Below are 14722 nucleotides of genomic sequence, written 5' to 3' on the forward strand. Positions count from 1 at the left end.
ATGAGCAAATGGTCTAGCAGTACTGCAGAGTGCTGTCACTGGGGGCAGGGGAATGATCATTCTCTAAAATAAAGCTGTCAGTGTCTGGAAATGCTACTGCAGCCGTTTGTTACTGATGGGGTTAATAGAGAGATGGGACTGTTCAGGAGCCTTTCTTTCAATAACTCAGAGGTGCTGTATATCCAGGCTTGGTCACTCTGAAGGAAGGTGTTCTGCATGGTGGAGCAGATGTGTGATACTCAAATTATTTGATGTGAAATCTTCAAACAATTAAGCTGTAGCCAGGAAATTGCAGTTGTGGCACATCCATTCTTCGGTACTGCCTGTTTCTGAATGCAAAGATCTGCTTTTATTTGATGCAGTTTCCCTCATGAGTGCCAAAAGTCACGTGTGTAAGTCCCTCACCAGATTCATAAATGCTGTAGAGAGGCACTAACTATATGTAACTAGTCATTTATAGTTATTAATAGCAAAATAATGTTAAGTTGCTATTAGCTCACCTAACTTAGTAGCAAAAGGAAAGAAAGTGTAATACAGAAGAAAGGGCACTTCAGCTTCAGCATGCCTTGTTAAGTTTAAATGAATTTGTATTTCCATTTGTCAAAAACATCCACCCCTCTGAAGTTAATGGCATTCCTCAGTTGTTTTGGGCTTGCTGTGGTGCGTTCTAAGCTATTGTTTCAGCTATAATGCATGGTATGGAAGGGCTGCAGACTAATTTTCAAAACCTTATGCAAATATACTGGACTATGTAACAGTTAGAAAGTATGTTCATTAACTAGAGCTACCAGTGTAGTGTACTAAATATGAAGCACTCTGTTGACGTATTTAAAGATACTCAGAACTTGAGTGAGCCCATGTTTTGCTGCTAATTTTCCTTTGCTTATTTGTCAAATTTTCTCATTTTGTCATTGCTGAGCTGATTATTTGTAAAAGTAGAAAACAATTTGGATATGCTAGTCAGAACAAAATTAGAATGAGTGATATCTTGTAAGTGTCCACTTTTTAAAAATAAAGAGCACTAGAGAGCTCACTTTGAAAAGTGCTTGTGCTGTGTCAGTGTTCAGGCTGTAATGTTTGGATATCTGTTGCAAAGCAGTTAGAATTTTAGTTTTAAAAAATACAGTTCCATAGTTTATTTTCAGTCTACTAAGTTAAAATAATGCAGATAAATTGCTTGGAAGTATTAGTAGTGATCTTTTGGTTTTTAATTACTCTGGTTCGTGAGTCTGTGTATAGGTAGTTTGGAAAGTTGTTACTCTGCTCTTTACAAAATTCTAGATGTGTATGCCATGCAAGTCATATATAATACGATTTTTTCAATATAGTCAGATGTCTTAAGTGTTACAGGTTGATTTGATTCTTACAGGTTTACTGAAATTTATGTAGAGGAATTGAGAAATGAAGGAGACTTGCAAGTTCTTATCATGGATTATCTGAGAGGCTTGAATGTGAACAAAAATACAGTACAAGGAATTGTGAAGTAAGTTGGTTGTAATCTCTTCAAATCTTTGAGGGAATAAGTCACAAAAAGAAAGTATGTAACTGTAGTCTGTGGTTAGACTGTTTTGGAAAACCCCATAATGCTCCCTATGCAATAGTTCACATAGCCTTAGGAAATGGAAGAGCATAGACATCCATCCTCTTCATTCTGAAGGTTTCTGTTCTTGTGGGGAGGAGATTTACTTTTTCTTACTCAGAATTGCTTTCTTGATGGCACCAGTTAAAAAGTAGTATTGTTGTTGCAGGCCTCTTTCCCATTTGAGAGGCTAATAAAATGGTTTGTTTCTGTAGATCCTACCAATGAAAGTTTTGTGTGTTTGTCAAGTTACCCTTCTTTCCCTAGTTTAAGGTGTACTCTCTCACTGCATTAACCTGCAGAACTACTGTAAGTTTAGAATACTTTGAGTTTATAGCCATTCTCTGTATATCAAGCTTTCTCAAAAATAAGGTTGTAAAATATTCTGTTGTTTTGCTTCACTGACTGTACAGATGGCAGAATTTGGCATGGCTTTCCTAACCTGTGAAAAAAGTGACAGTTGGAGATAGGCTTAAGTGTTCATACTTTGGATTTAATTCCAGTGGTCTGATTAGTAATAGTACAATCTAACTCTTTATTTTTGCAGCTTTTATTTATCTGTGAGAAAGGAAGCAGAAACAAAGCTGGTAGATGGAACTGGCCACAGACCTCACTATAGCCTCCGTACACTTTGCAGGGCACTGAGATTTGCAGCATCTAATCCATGTAGCAGCATACCACGCTCACTGTATGAGGTGACTACCTATGTTTGGGTTTGTTTCACTACAAAGACTGTTTGGGTATAGGATGATGATTCTCTTCTAAGTCCGGTATTGAACAGAAATGATTCCTTAATATTGTTTTTTTCCCCTAATAATTTTTCATTTTATCACTGAAAATAATCCTCCTTCTTAGGGCTTCTGTTTGAGTTTCCTGACACAGCTTGACAGAGGTTCTCACCCAATTGTTCAAAAGCTAATTTGCCAACATATAGTCTCTGGCAACATCAAAAGCCTTCTCAAGCAGGTAGGTAACTAAGCCTATATAGAACTGTTTATTATTCAGAGTAGAATTTATTTTGAGTTGTCCTCTTTGCCTTTTTCCTTGACATTTCCTTCTTTTAATCTTGTTTTTCGTGTTACAAAGATAAGAACTAGAAAAAAAAAAAAAAAGTAATAGTTCCTTTGTAATGTTTTACTTCTGCTTGAAATGCCCATATGTTAGCTAGTTTGTTAATTTGAAATTATATGGAAGTCTGAATAATTACAGCATTGTGAATGTGGGCAGCTTAATACAGTACCTCCAACTGTAAATCTTTCACAGACTTTGAGGAGCTTCCACAGGCTTTTTATTTTTAGACTGAATGCAGAACATATGGATACAAAGTAAACATCTGTGCTTTGTCTCTAATGGGAAAGGAAGGATCTTGCTAAGTGCTGGAAGCCCAGCATGAGTTTGCAGAGGGGACTGGGCAGGTGGGAGGAGGAAGCCAGTTGTAAGAGACAGGTATTTGTTTCAAAATAAAACACTTCATATTAGAAAATGTGTATGAATATAAAAAGATAGAAGCTGACTTCCTGCTTGAAAGCATACTTCAAAATTCAGTGCTAGGACTCTTGAGACATTTTTATTTTCCTGGCACTGGCAAAGATTCTTGTTTCATGACCTTGAAATAATCTGGTCAGGCTTTTTTGTAATTTGCATTCTGTGACAAGGGGACAGTGCTTAACGCAGGAGTGTTCAGGGATTAATTTAAAATGGCTTCTTACAGAGTATGTTGCAGTGGTGTAATAGTAGTTGTCTTCATTAGCAAATTAAAACTCATTTGTATAATCTGTTATTTCTGTCATGTCTCCTTAGCAAATACCAAAACCCCAAAGAGGGAGTTTTATACTAATAGAAGGATACTGGATTTCAGCTGGAGATAAAGAACCTACTGTAGATGAGATGTATGTGCTAACCCCTTCAGTTAAGCTTAATCTGAAAGACATTGCCAGAGTTGTGTCTGCAGGGTAAGTTTGTTTGAACTTTTCTATTAAAAAACTAAATTAAAGATGTTTATTTGGGCCTCAGGTGTTGCTGTCTGTCTAGCCTTTATTGTTTGGCATGAGTACCTATTTTCCCTCTACAGTTAAATTTTCATTATACAGTGACTTGAATTCATACCTGTTATTTCTTGTCTCTTCAAATCGTCTTGCTGCCATCCTAGTTTTATTGAAATGATAATCTAGAAATTTGTAATTAGAATAACCTGTTTACTTCACACTGCTATGTAAAACTTGCCGTGGGTAGCAGTTAGCACTTGGGAGTAAAGTTACTCATGTTCCCCTGTTAGCATATGATCTTGGATACTCCAAAGTTTGGTGATGTAGATCTGTGAAAGTTTCAAACAATGTTGATATCTTGTATATTGGAAAGACATGACTTGTGCTTCTAAACCATTACTTTGGTTACCCTTTTTAGGACTCATCCAGTACTGATTCAAGGCGACACCTCTGTTGGTAAGACCAGTTTAATTCGCTGGTTGGCTGCTGCTACTGGGAATCATTGTGTAAGGATTAACAATCATGAGCATACTGACATCCAGGAATATATTGGCTGTTATACATCAGATGCCTCTGGGAAGTTGGTATTTAAGGAAGGTGAGTGGGCATAATTATATTTACTCCAAATTCCTGTCTCACTCCACTGCTTTTTCCTTTCTGCTTAACTTGTCTGGTTTATTACAATAGAGAAATGGCCTGTCAGCAAGTTAGTAGTTACATATTATGAAGATCACTTACGTGAATTTCAGTGAATTCTTAAGAGTTCATGTTTGTCTCATCATACTTGTCCTATTGGACATGAAGAAGATAATTCAACAATTTAAACAATACTGTTGCTTCCATCTCTGGATTAGATTTTATACTGAGTAAAACTGGTTGCTAAAAGTCTGAATGCATACTTCTGTTGCATTTAGTTTCTTAGATTTTTATCTAGGACTTTTTCTGTTCCTTCCAAGGCATTCTTATAGATGCAATGAGAAAGGGTTACTGGATTATTCTAGATGAATTGAATTTGGCTCCCACTGATGTTCTGGAGGCTCTCAACCGTTTGTTGGATGATAACAGGGAGCTGTTCATTACTGAAACCCAGGAAGTTGTCAAAGCTCACCCTCGCTTCATGCTGTTCGCTACACAAAATCCTCCAGGACTCTATGGTGGCAGAAAGGTCTGTATAATCTCTTCCTTTGAGTAGCTATGGCTCTAGGGAATTAATCCTTCTTGTACATAGAAGTCTGATGTGAAAACTTTCTGATGTGTAGCACAGCATTAACATGAAACTGTCAAGAGGTAGAAGTTGAGGTGGCTGTGGACTAACTTTCAAAACAGCTAGGTTCTGTTTACATTGGCTATTTGTTTTGCAGATACCAATTTCTAGTTCATTCTTAGTAGCTGAGATTTAAGTGCTTTACTAAGCTGGAGTTTATGTATATTACATTTGACTTGGCATTTCTTGCTCAAGAGCACCGGCAAAGAGATTTGATTTAGGCTGTTGGTGTCCGTTTTGATTGGTTTTGGCTGGAACAGTTGATTTTTCTTCATAGTGACTGGTATGGTGCTATGTTTTGGATTTGTGACCAAAATGGTCGATAGCACGGGGATGCCTTAGTTATTGCTGAGCGGTGCTTGCACAGAGTCATGGCCGTTTCTGCTTCTCACCCCACCCCACCAGTGAGCTGGCTGGTGGTGCATAAGGAGCTGGGAGGGGGCACAGCTGGGACAGCAGACCCCAGCTGACCAAAGGGATGTGCCATACCGTATGACATAGTGCTCAGCAATACAAACTAGGGGAGAAGGAGGAAGAGGGGGATGCTCAGTCTTTGTTTCCCCAAATAACCATTGCGCCTGATGAAGCCTTGATTGCCTGGAAATGGCTGAACACCTGCCTACTGATGGGAAGTGGTGAATGAATTCCTTGTTTTGCTGTGCTTGTGCACACACCTTTTGCTTTACCTACGGAACTGTCTTTATCTCAAACCACAAATTCTCTCACCTTTACTTTTCTGATTCTCTCTCCCATCGCATTGTAGGGGGAGTGAGCAAAGTGGCTGTTCTGTTTGGTGCTTAGATGGTGCTTAACTTTCTTTCGATGTTCATGTGTATGTGCTAATTTATATGCTATGGCACTATCCTTGTTTTCTTTGGATGTGCAGGGGAAGATACATGACATGAGGAATATAAAAGGAAAAAGTTCAAGCAATAGTATGTTCTCATATTTTAGGTTTTGTCCAGAGCCTTCAGAAATCGTTTTGTGGAGCTGCATTTTGATGAACTGCCAAGCTCTGAACTGGAAACAATCCTGTACAAGCGATGCAGTTTGCCACCTTCTTATTGCAGCAAGCTTGTCAAAGTCATGTTAGACCTGCAAGTATGAGAGTCTCTCTTCTTTTTGTAGAAGACATGCAAACATATTTCTACCGCTTTGTGCTGAAATTCCTTTGGAGAGGCAAGGTGTTGCTAGCTGGCAGATACTTAAAAACCTAAACCATAACTGATGGAAGAGGACCCACCAAAGTACTTAGTTCACTGGTTAAGGCAGAGAATAGAGAAGGTGTTGTCAGATTTGTGAGACTGCTAGCAGAAAAAAAAAATTACTAACCAAAGGCCTTGGAATTTGATGTGTAGAATAATCCCTTACTCTGGATGCAAAGTATGGTATTGAATTTGTAGCTGTCTTTGGCTCATGCTAAATTTGGTATTGTGTTTAAGCAATAATTTTGGATGTGTTCTGACACTCCTGTGTTTAACAGGCATTTAACCCTCAGTATGTAGCTACATACTATCTTGTATTTAAAAGCGATTGCAGCAACACAAACCAGACCATGCTTCAAAGTGCTAATACGTATTTTGGTGTAGAACCTAATCTTTTGCTTGGATTTTATTTTCTTCCAGGTACCTATTTTCTTCTTAGTTTTTTTATTTATAATATTTTGTTCCTGGGTACCTATCAAATACCTGCTTAAAGGTAGTTTTGAGTTAGGGAGTCATGACTGTACAAATTTTTTTTTTTTTCCATACAGTTTGTTTGAATAGTGTCGCAGCAAAGATTAGCTTTGCTCTAAGTATTTAGACAGGTTCATGAAAAAATGGCTCATGTTTTGTTCTTACGACAGTCTTACCGCAGAGGTTCAACGGTGTTTGCTGGGAAGCATGGGTTCATTACCCTGCGGGATCTGTTTCGTTGGGCTGAAAGGTACAGATTGGCAGAACAGCTGGAAAAGGACTATGACTGGCTTCAGCACTTAGCAAATGATGGTGAGCCCTGCTACATCAGGTTAAAGTATCTGTAAATTGCTTTCTAACCCCAGTTCTTAAGTATAAATTTTTGTTGCTGATTAACCACTGATTAGTAATTGCTTTCTTCCTCTGTTACATAGGTTTTATGCTTCTGGCAGGCAGAGTCAGGAAGCAAGAGGAGGTAGATGTTATTCAGAGGGTCCTTGAAAAACACTTCAAGAGAACACTGCATCCTGAGTGTCTCTTCTCAGGGGAGAGCGTCAAAAAGCTACTGGGTGAGTTTCTTAGAAGGACCACGCTGGTAGTTCCCTAGATGTGATGGAAGCTGATGGATTGCTTTGTGTCCTGCAGATAAATCCTCCACACAGATGTCAGTGATGGACAGAGATTTTAACCATATTGTTTGGACTCAAGGGATGAGAAGACTTGCCATTTTGGTGGGACGAGCCCTGGAGTTTGGTGAACCCGTACTGCTGGTGGGAGACACTGGGTAACCTTAATTTTCATTATGTAGTTCCTTTTAGTGCTGCACCAGCTGCTGAGTCAGACACAAAATGTTTGTGTGGGCTTCAGTGCTGCTTTACCTGGGATAGTTCGGCCTCTGTCTAGGCAGACCTGCAAGTTTTTCAGTTCCCTATTGAGGAGAAGCAATTACATCTACATCAGCAGAAATCTTGAAGGGGATTATCTGCATTATGTATAACTACGTAGAAATTATACGGAAAGTAGTAAAAATGAAAAGAGCTGACTTCTGTCACCGCTTTACACAAGATGCCCTGTAGAGTCTCACTGTGCCTCACTGGAGAGACTGCTTTTGGGGAATCTTGATACTTGTGTGTTTCAGAGCACCTTCACTTTACATGTAGGAAGGCTATATTCAAGCTCTTAAAACTACTTCACCCCTCCCCCACTGCTTCATATGCTGTAAAGGAGATTGTGGAAGTGGATGGTGTCTGCTCCTATGCTGGTTATAAATCTGGAGAGTTATTTTTTGTAGGAGAGAGGGGAAGAAAAATGCAAGAAAAGCGAGTAAAATTATTTAGGTAATAAACGAGAACTCTAGATACTCAGCAGTTTATATCCTCAGACTTAGGCTCGGTCTAGACATGTAGCATCTCCAGTTTAGTGCAGTGTTAGGCTAGTTGAGTACCTGTGGGGGCAAGCTGAAACAAGTTTGACTTTAAACCTGCAGAAATCCATCAATGCAGATACTGATTTAAATTTTATTAAAGGCATCTTACCCAACTTGGCAACAGTAGTTGTGCCAAAAATGACTTCACTTCGCATACATTTCTTTTAAGGAAAGGAGCAGAAGGAAATCTGCATGCTAGTCCTTGCTGCATAGGTCTTCAACAAAAGTATGAATCCTGTCCAAAGTGAGCTGATTGGTTTGGGTTTTTTTTATTCTTCCCTTTCAATTAAATTACTTTGCAGGTGTGGTAAAACGACCATTTGTCAGATCTTTGCAGCATTAACAAATCAGAAGCTATACTCCGTGAACTGTCACTTGCACATGGAGACGTCAGACTTCCTGGGAGGACTGCGACCAGTCAGACAGAGGTCAAAAGACCAGGTTTGTCTTGCATAGATAGCAGTTTGGATGGTGTGACTATGGAAGCAAAAAGTAGCAATTACTGATGACTTTTGACTTCCATTTCTTAGGAGGAATCTGATGGTTCTAGACTCTTTGAGTGGTGTGATGGACCCCTTGTTTTAGCAATGAAGGAGGAGGGGTTTTTTCTCCTTGATGAGATTTCCTTAGCGGATGATTCTGTACTAGAGCGACTTAACAGGTATGTCTTAAATGTGTGAGTATTAAGTATCCTCAGTGTGTCTATTCATTATACAGTATGAACAGGGTAAATGTAGCTTCTTTTAGGCAGATTTGTTTCATGGCCTGGGTAGGCTGCTGTCTTCATTGTTGTAGGTCTTGCTGGAAGGGAGAATGACCCAAATAACTCGGCCTTATTCATATTTCACCTTCTGTGCCAGTTTGCTTTGGTTTTCTGGTTTTCATCTGACAGAGGTGCTAGCTTTAATCACAGTAATTAATTAGACAATTTGTGCTGTGTGCAATTTTAATTACAGCTGGGGGAAAAGATAGTAAGTTAAGACAAGATGAAACTTCCTTGTCTTACCTGTCTTGATGTCTTAACATACCTGGAAAAATGAAAGGGACTTCAACTGAAAAGCAGATGTGTATATGTTTGCTTGACATATACTGGTACGCTGAATCGTTGGGTTTAAATGCTTTGGTTGGTGCCATTACTTTCCATTTGGCCTTATAGTGCTGCTGCAGACTGCTCTGCGCTCAAATTGCTGTATTTGTTTCATCGACAAAGATAAGATGAAAGTGTTTCCTTTATTCAGTAGCTCAAGTCCCTGGATAAAGAAATTGAGAACATAAACCCAAGTTCAGTTGAAACAGTTTAAACAGCATTTGAAGACAGTTTACAGCATTAGTCAAATTGGAAACTAAAAGTAAAATCTCCAGTTTACCATCTGTAATATTCATATTTTCAGCCTGTCAGTGAGCTCTTGAAAATGATGCATCTTATCAAATCCCAGAAACAACGTCTAGTTTTTTTCCCCTCCTTTGTGTGTGTAAAAATAAAAATAAAAAAATCCAAACCAAAAACCAAATTTCATGTCATTATCTCTTTGTAGCAGTATCCCTCATTTTAGTCTTTTCCATTGCCCATTATATTGAGATGACTAGAAGTTTTATTTTTCTACCATATCCAGACCCTCTCTGTTACAAGCTGGGATTTTTTCATTGTGTTATTGCATCTATCTTTCATAAAGTTTGGTTAAAGTTTATTTTGGCAGTGATACTAAGCAGTGTCTTTCTAAACAGATAATAGCTCAAACTTTCACAGCTTTCAGCGTACAGTGAAGTACAGCTAATAAACCAAACAAAATCCCCCCAAAGCACAGAAACCTAGTAGAATGCTTCTCAGATGTATAATCTGTGACCTTGAAGATTGACTCATTGTGCAGATCTCTTTTTCTAGCTCCTATGAATGTACATTTTGCCATTGCTTTTGTAAAGAGATCTGTGAGGTTTGTACTTTATTGTAGAGGAATGAAGGCAGGTTAATTATCATTGATAACATACAACTGTGGGCTGGCTTCAGGGGCGGTGGGTTGGCCGATGTAGACAAGGTGCAGCTGTGGCTGGTTCTGTGAAGTGGTTGGGCAGCCACGGAAGAGAGAGAAGCAGAAGGAGCATGCCCTGGATGAGGTGAGACTAGGAGAAGGCAGCAGAGGGACTGGCATGAAGAGTGTGCTGGTATGTGATGGTAAAAGGCCTTGTTGCAGCCAGCTAGTTTGGAGAGTGCTGCAACACTTCATTAGGTAAGGGTTTTTTTGACAGATCATTTGAGCTGAACCTTATTGACAGGATTGGGTAGAGTTTCCTTCTGAACAATATCAGAAGTGTTCTCATTTGGGGAGGATGAACAGATTTAAAAAAATTATTATTTTGAATTTTTATATGACTTCTGCCCAATTCATGTGATTTTCATTTTTAAGTGACGTTTTGAAGTGTGAAATGAAATTTAAAACATTTTTTTTAACCTTCTCTAGTGTTCTTGAAGCTGAAAAGACATTGGTACTTGCTGAAAAAGGTGGTCAAGACGATGAGGAAAATGAGGTAGAGCTGTTAGTTGCAGGAAAGAAATTCCGTATCCTTGCAACCATGAACCCAGGAGGTGACTTTGGGAAAAAAGAGGTAAATGTCAAAGCAACTGGAAGTACAGCCTGTATCTTCTGGTCATGTTGACTGTTTAGTGATTGGAGGTGCAATGCAAAAATGCGTCATGCCAGTTCTGGCCTCCAGTGCTTCCTAGGAGGTATCTGCTTCATTGCTGTAGAGGAGGATCAGGATGTATCTGTTTTTCATCACTTTTGTGTGCTGACGTTTTGACAATATTAAGTCGATGCTCAGCAGAAAGTCAGAAAACTTCAGGCCTCTAAATACTCCCGGTAGACTTGGTATGTAGAATACTTCAAGTACAGGAACTGTGGCTCATGAAGCAAGAAAATCCAACTCTAACGTGAGTCTGGAGTAGTGTGAAGTTGTTTAATAGATTATTCTCTGTAATACTGTTCAGAAAGTGACGGAAGTAATCTTGTAATTTTCAATGGGTATGAACATCACATCCTGAAAGACCTTTCTCATTAAATGAGGAAATGTGTTTCTGAAGTTCAGCTTTAAGTAACTTAGGACAGACTGGTGGGAGGGGGACCCAACAAAATAAACTTTTAAGCAGTGTTGAGAGCTAGGACTAAAAAAAGGAATTATAAGCTCTTCTACTCAAAAGAAGATGGCTACTCCATTTACAGTGGTTTCTACAGTACAGAACAACTCATTGTAAAGCCATGTGTTTAAAGGGGATTTATTTCTGCATTATGTTTACACTAATGTTTTTTTGCTTGACTAATTCAGCCAGAGGAAAAGAGGAACTACAGAAGCAAGTTCCAGTTGAAGGCAAATTTCCGTGTGGTAGTTTGCTTCTTGTATGCAAAGGGACATTGTGTAGCTATTGCTTGATACGTGATGTCCTAGAATGAAATGGAGCTTTGGTGCTTGCAAACCAGCTCAGTTTCTTCCCATATTCTTTTCAACTTTCTTCATCTTTTATTTCCTGGGTTGATGCCAATACTAGAAATCTTAAAATCCACATTCTCTCAAAGATTGTGTTACAGAGTGACCTTGGCAAAATTAGAAGGAAAGGTCTAGATTGGTAATTTTATTTATTGTTTGCAAGTACTAGGGCTACAAGGCTATCGGTTAACTGCAACCTTATGTAATATGCTATAATGTAACTTCAACTGCTATGTCATTCTGCTCATTTGCAGCTTTCTCCTGCATTGCGCAACAGATTTACAGAAATATGGTGTCCGCAAAGCAATGGCCGTGATGATTTGATACAGATTGTAAAACACAATCTTCATCCAGGATTGTCACTGAGCGGAATAAACCATCAGGGTGGGTATTTCTCCTTGTATAGGTATTCAAACGTTGCTAAAAACCAAATTAGTATGGAGGCTGCTGAAATTTTCTCAGAATTTACACCTGTGTGTCCCCTTTTTCAATAAGTACATTTCTGTCTGAGGACAGTTATGAAAGAGTTTGGACTTTGTTCTTCCCTCATTGTGTATGTTGTTACATGGCTAACCAGAAGTACGTTCAAGGCTGTATTTGCTTCACTGTCCAGGTAGTTGAATTATCCCCAGCCCTTCAGTGCACGTTCTTTGTTTCCATGTAAGGTGTTGAAAGAACTGACACTTCATTTTCTGCCAGCAGCTTCACTATTAGTTTTAAATTCAAGTAACAAGACAGTATTAGTCACTTGATTCTATCTGTAATGACAGCACAGGTATGGACTAACTCTTTGGTTATCCTGCCTGTTAGGACATGGAGTACCCATCCACGTTGCTCAGGCATATGACAGCTATGTCTACTTTATTGATGCTTTTTATGCAACACTGTAGTAGGTGTGACCAACAAAATTATTTGGTAGCTCCATTGATTTTTTGGGGGGTTTGTTTTTTTACTTTCTTCAGGGGCAGACATAGCAGAGCTCATGATGGACTTTGTTGAATGGCTAACTAATCAAGAGTTTGGTCGCCAGTGTATTCTCAGTGTGCGAGACGTTTTGTCCTGGGTTAAGTTTATGAATGTCATGGTAGAGAACGAAGAGTCAACTTCTGCCAAGGAATATAGCATTCTTTACATATCTCCAATGATGTCTTTTGTCCATGCTGCATGTCTGGTATACATTGATGGGATAGGATCAGGTAAGTCTTCAGTGCTCATCTGGTAGCAGAAAATATGAAGGTATATATTTGTATTAATATTTTTTAGTAGAATGCAAATAAAATGCTTTGGGGGCAGCATGGAACTTTTCCAAGAGTTGTTTACGCTTCCATTTAACAATATCCTGTACTTGTATGCTTTTTTTGTGTTTCAGTAGCAACAGTTTGAGTAATACAGCAAGCTTAAGTAAACTAGAGGTAGTCATAATAATATTTCAAAAGCTAGCACACAAATTAAGAAAGCTTGTGTTTTTTATTGAGTTTTCTGAGCTGATATGGTACTTAATCACATGACCACGTGTTATTCTCTCTCCCATCCCACATGTCAGCATCTGGATACTAGCCTGTATCGTGCATAGCTCAGAATGCATCTTTCAATGTCTGGTCACGGGCCCAGCTGATAAATAGGAGTGGTGAAAAAAGTGAAAAAACCACAAGAAATGTAGGGAAAGAAGGCCTGGAGCAACTATGGCAAGGGGTCAGGATGGTAGTGATGGTAGAATAAAGGGGTTTGGAAATAAGGTGTCCTTAATTATTGCACACAGAATAATTTGTCCATGTTAAATGTTACTGGAAGCACTGGCAAGTAGAATCCCTAACGTGAAATACAAACCTGTGTGCACAAAAATGGCATCTGTGAAGGAACTGAGTTTCTTAGTCATAAGACACATGTGCCTAGTTACATTTGTGAAGCACTTTTAACTTTTCTAATTACAGGTACAACATCCTGCTCAGCTGATATGGCTTTATTAGCTCGTGAAAAATGCCTGACATTCTTACATGACAAAATGAGTCAATTCCTTGAGCTGACTGATTATCAGAAGAATGAACTGAAGATTTATGACCGAACAAAGGAGAAAGATTTTGTGTGGATGGATGACTTTATGGGAATCCACCCCTTTTTTATTCCAAGAGGCAAGAGACTTTGTGGGAGTGGGACATTTATTCTGTGGGTTTTATTCCCAATAGTTCTGTTATCCACTAGGTCTAAGTAGGGTACCTGAGCAATCACGGTACAACCTATAGTTTGTTTTCAGGCCTTAGAAAAAAAGCCTTTTCTGCCTCCAAGTATGTTGATTGCAATTGGGTCACGTTTATTAAGAAGGCACGTGTTAATTGCTTTCTTTGACTTTTTAAAATTACTGGTTAATGGTCTAGTTTTGGTAGACTTCTTGGTGTAATAAAGCTTCTTTAATTCTGAGCTGTAATTTTCTGTCACTTCGCATGGTTAGAATGTCTGCTAACTTCCACTAACTAAAGCTACAGCTCATCCTGGCCCTTCTGTAAAGCAAGGGAAGCAGGAGTCCTGCATACAGTGCTAAACAGAACGAAGACTAGAGCCCTGCCTTGCTGTAGCCTCTCAAAGATAAACTGCAATTTGTGCAAAATTTAGTCCCTCGTGTCACAAATTGGTGCAAATGGAACTACCAAAATACTGCTTTCTACCCTCAAAATACAGTGACAGGACTAAGTCATCACTACAAAGTGATGACTGAGCTTTCTAGTTGAGCTGGTTGGGTTTTAATACATAGAACTATGTGTTCCTAATGCTGTATTAATCATTCAGCTTTGAACATTTTTTTTATATCCATGGGTTATGTTAGTCATGCATAAAATTGTACAAGGTAATGCTTCTTTGTAAATTGCTTAGTTTCCCCTCTGCTACTGAACAGGTATCAAGATGTGTAAGATAAAGTGGTGATTAATATCTTGTATACTTGAGCAATGCTGTATTACAGAATTTGCAGAGCGATGTCCCAGTGAGCTGTGCCGGCTGCAATTTGGCAGAGTAGCTCTGTACTCTCTCCTTGCTGTATGTCATAGTAGCAGTAAAGGAAGTACATGCCTAGCACCACGTTTTAATTAAAGCAGTCTTCCTTCACAGAGTTAGCAGTGTATGGAACAGGTTAATATGTTGTTCTATAACATGACTGAATTTTCAAAAAAAACAGTGCCAAATTTTCAAAAGCCACTTTTGAGTTTTATGTCCACATATCTGAAGCACAAGTACAGATGTATGATTTTTTCTGTGATAGATCTCTAGTTTACATCATGAAGCAGGAAGTGTCCAAGTATCATGGCAAAATAAATCATATATTCA

The 14722-nt window shown here is 38.8% G+C and overlaps 1 protein-coding gene across 3 annotated transcripts in view; it reads left to right on the forward strand.

The window, feature by feature from the left end:
• Nucleotides 1-14722, forward strand: part of LOC121090606 (LYR motif-containing protein 2-like) — a 106675-nt gene that overhangs the window by 28161 nt on the left and 63792 nt on the right. For all 3 annotated transcript variants that reach the window (XM_040599305.1, XM_040599303.1, XM_040599304.1), the window contains exons 20-35: nucleotides 1370-1483; nucleotides 2127-2274; nucleotides 2435-2545; nucleotides 3380-3531; nucleotides 3983-4161; nucleotides 4521-4729; nucleotides 5783-5929; nucleotides 6675-6816; nucleotides 6939-7073; nucleotides 7150-7288; nucleotides 8233-8371; nucleotides 8461-8591; nucleotides 10387-10531; nucleotides 11662-11791; nucleotides 12370-12603; nucleotides 13339-13536. In XM_040599305.1, the coding sequence (XP_040455239.1) occupies nucleotides 1370-1483; nucleotides 2127-2274; nucleotides 2435-2545; nucleotides 3380-3531; nucleotides 3983-4161; nucleotides 4521-4729; nucleotides 5783-5929; nucleotides 6675-6816; nucleotides 6939-7073; nucleotides 7150-7288; nucleotides 8233-8371; nucleotides 8461-8591; nucleotides 10387-10531; nucleotides 11662-11791; nucleotides 12370-12603; nucleotides 13339-13536 (2453 nt within the window). The remainder of the gene's footprint in view (nucleotides 1-1369; nucleotides 1484-2126; nucleotides 2275-2434; nucleotides 2546-3379; nucleotides 3532-3982; nucleotides 4162-4520; nucleotides 4730-5782; nucleotides 5930-6674; nucleotides 6817-6938; nucleotides 7074-7149; nucleotides 7289-8232; nucleotides 8372-8460; nucleotides 8592-10386; nucleotides 10532-11661; nucleotides 11792-12369; nucleotides 12604-13338; nucleotides 13537-14722) is intronic.

This window comes from Falco naumanni, chromosome 6 (genome assembly GCF_017639655.2).
Source record: "Falco naumanni isolate bFalNau1 chromosome 6, bFalNau1.pat, whole genome shotgun sequence".
NCBI classification, from domain to species: domain Eukaryota; kingdom Metazoa; phylum Chordata; class Aves; order Falconiformes; family Falconidae; genus Falco; species Falco naumanni.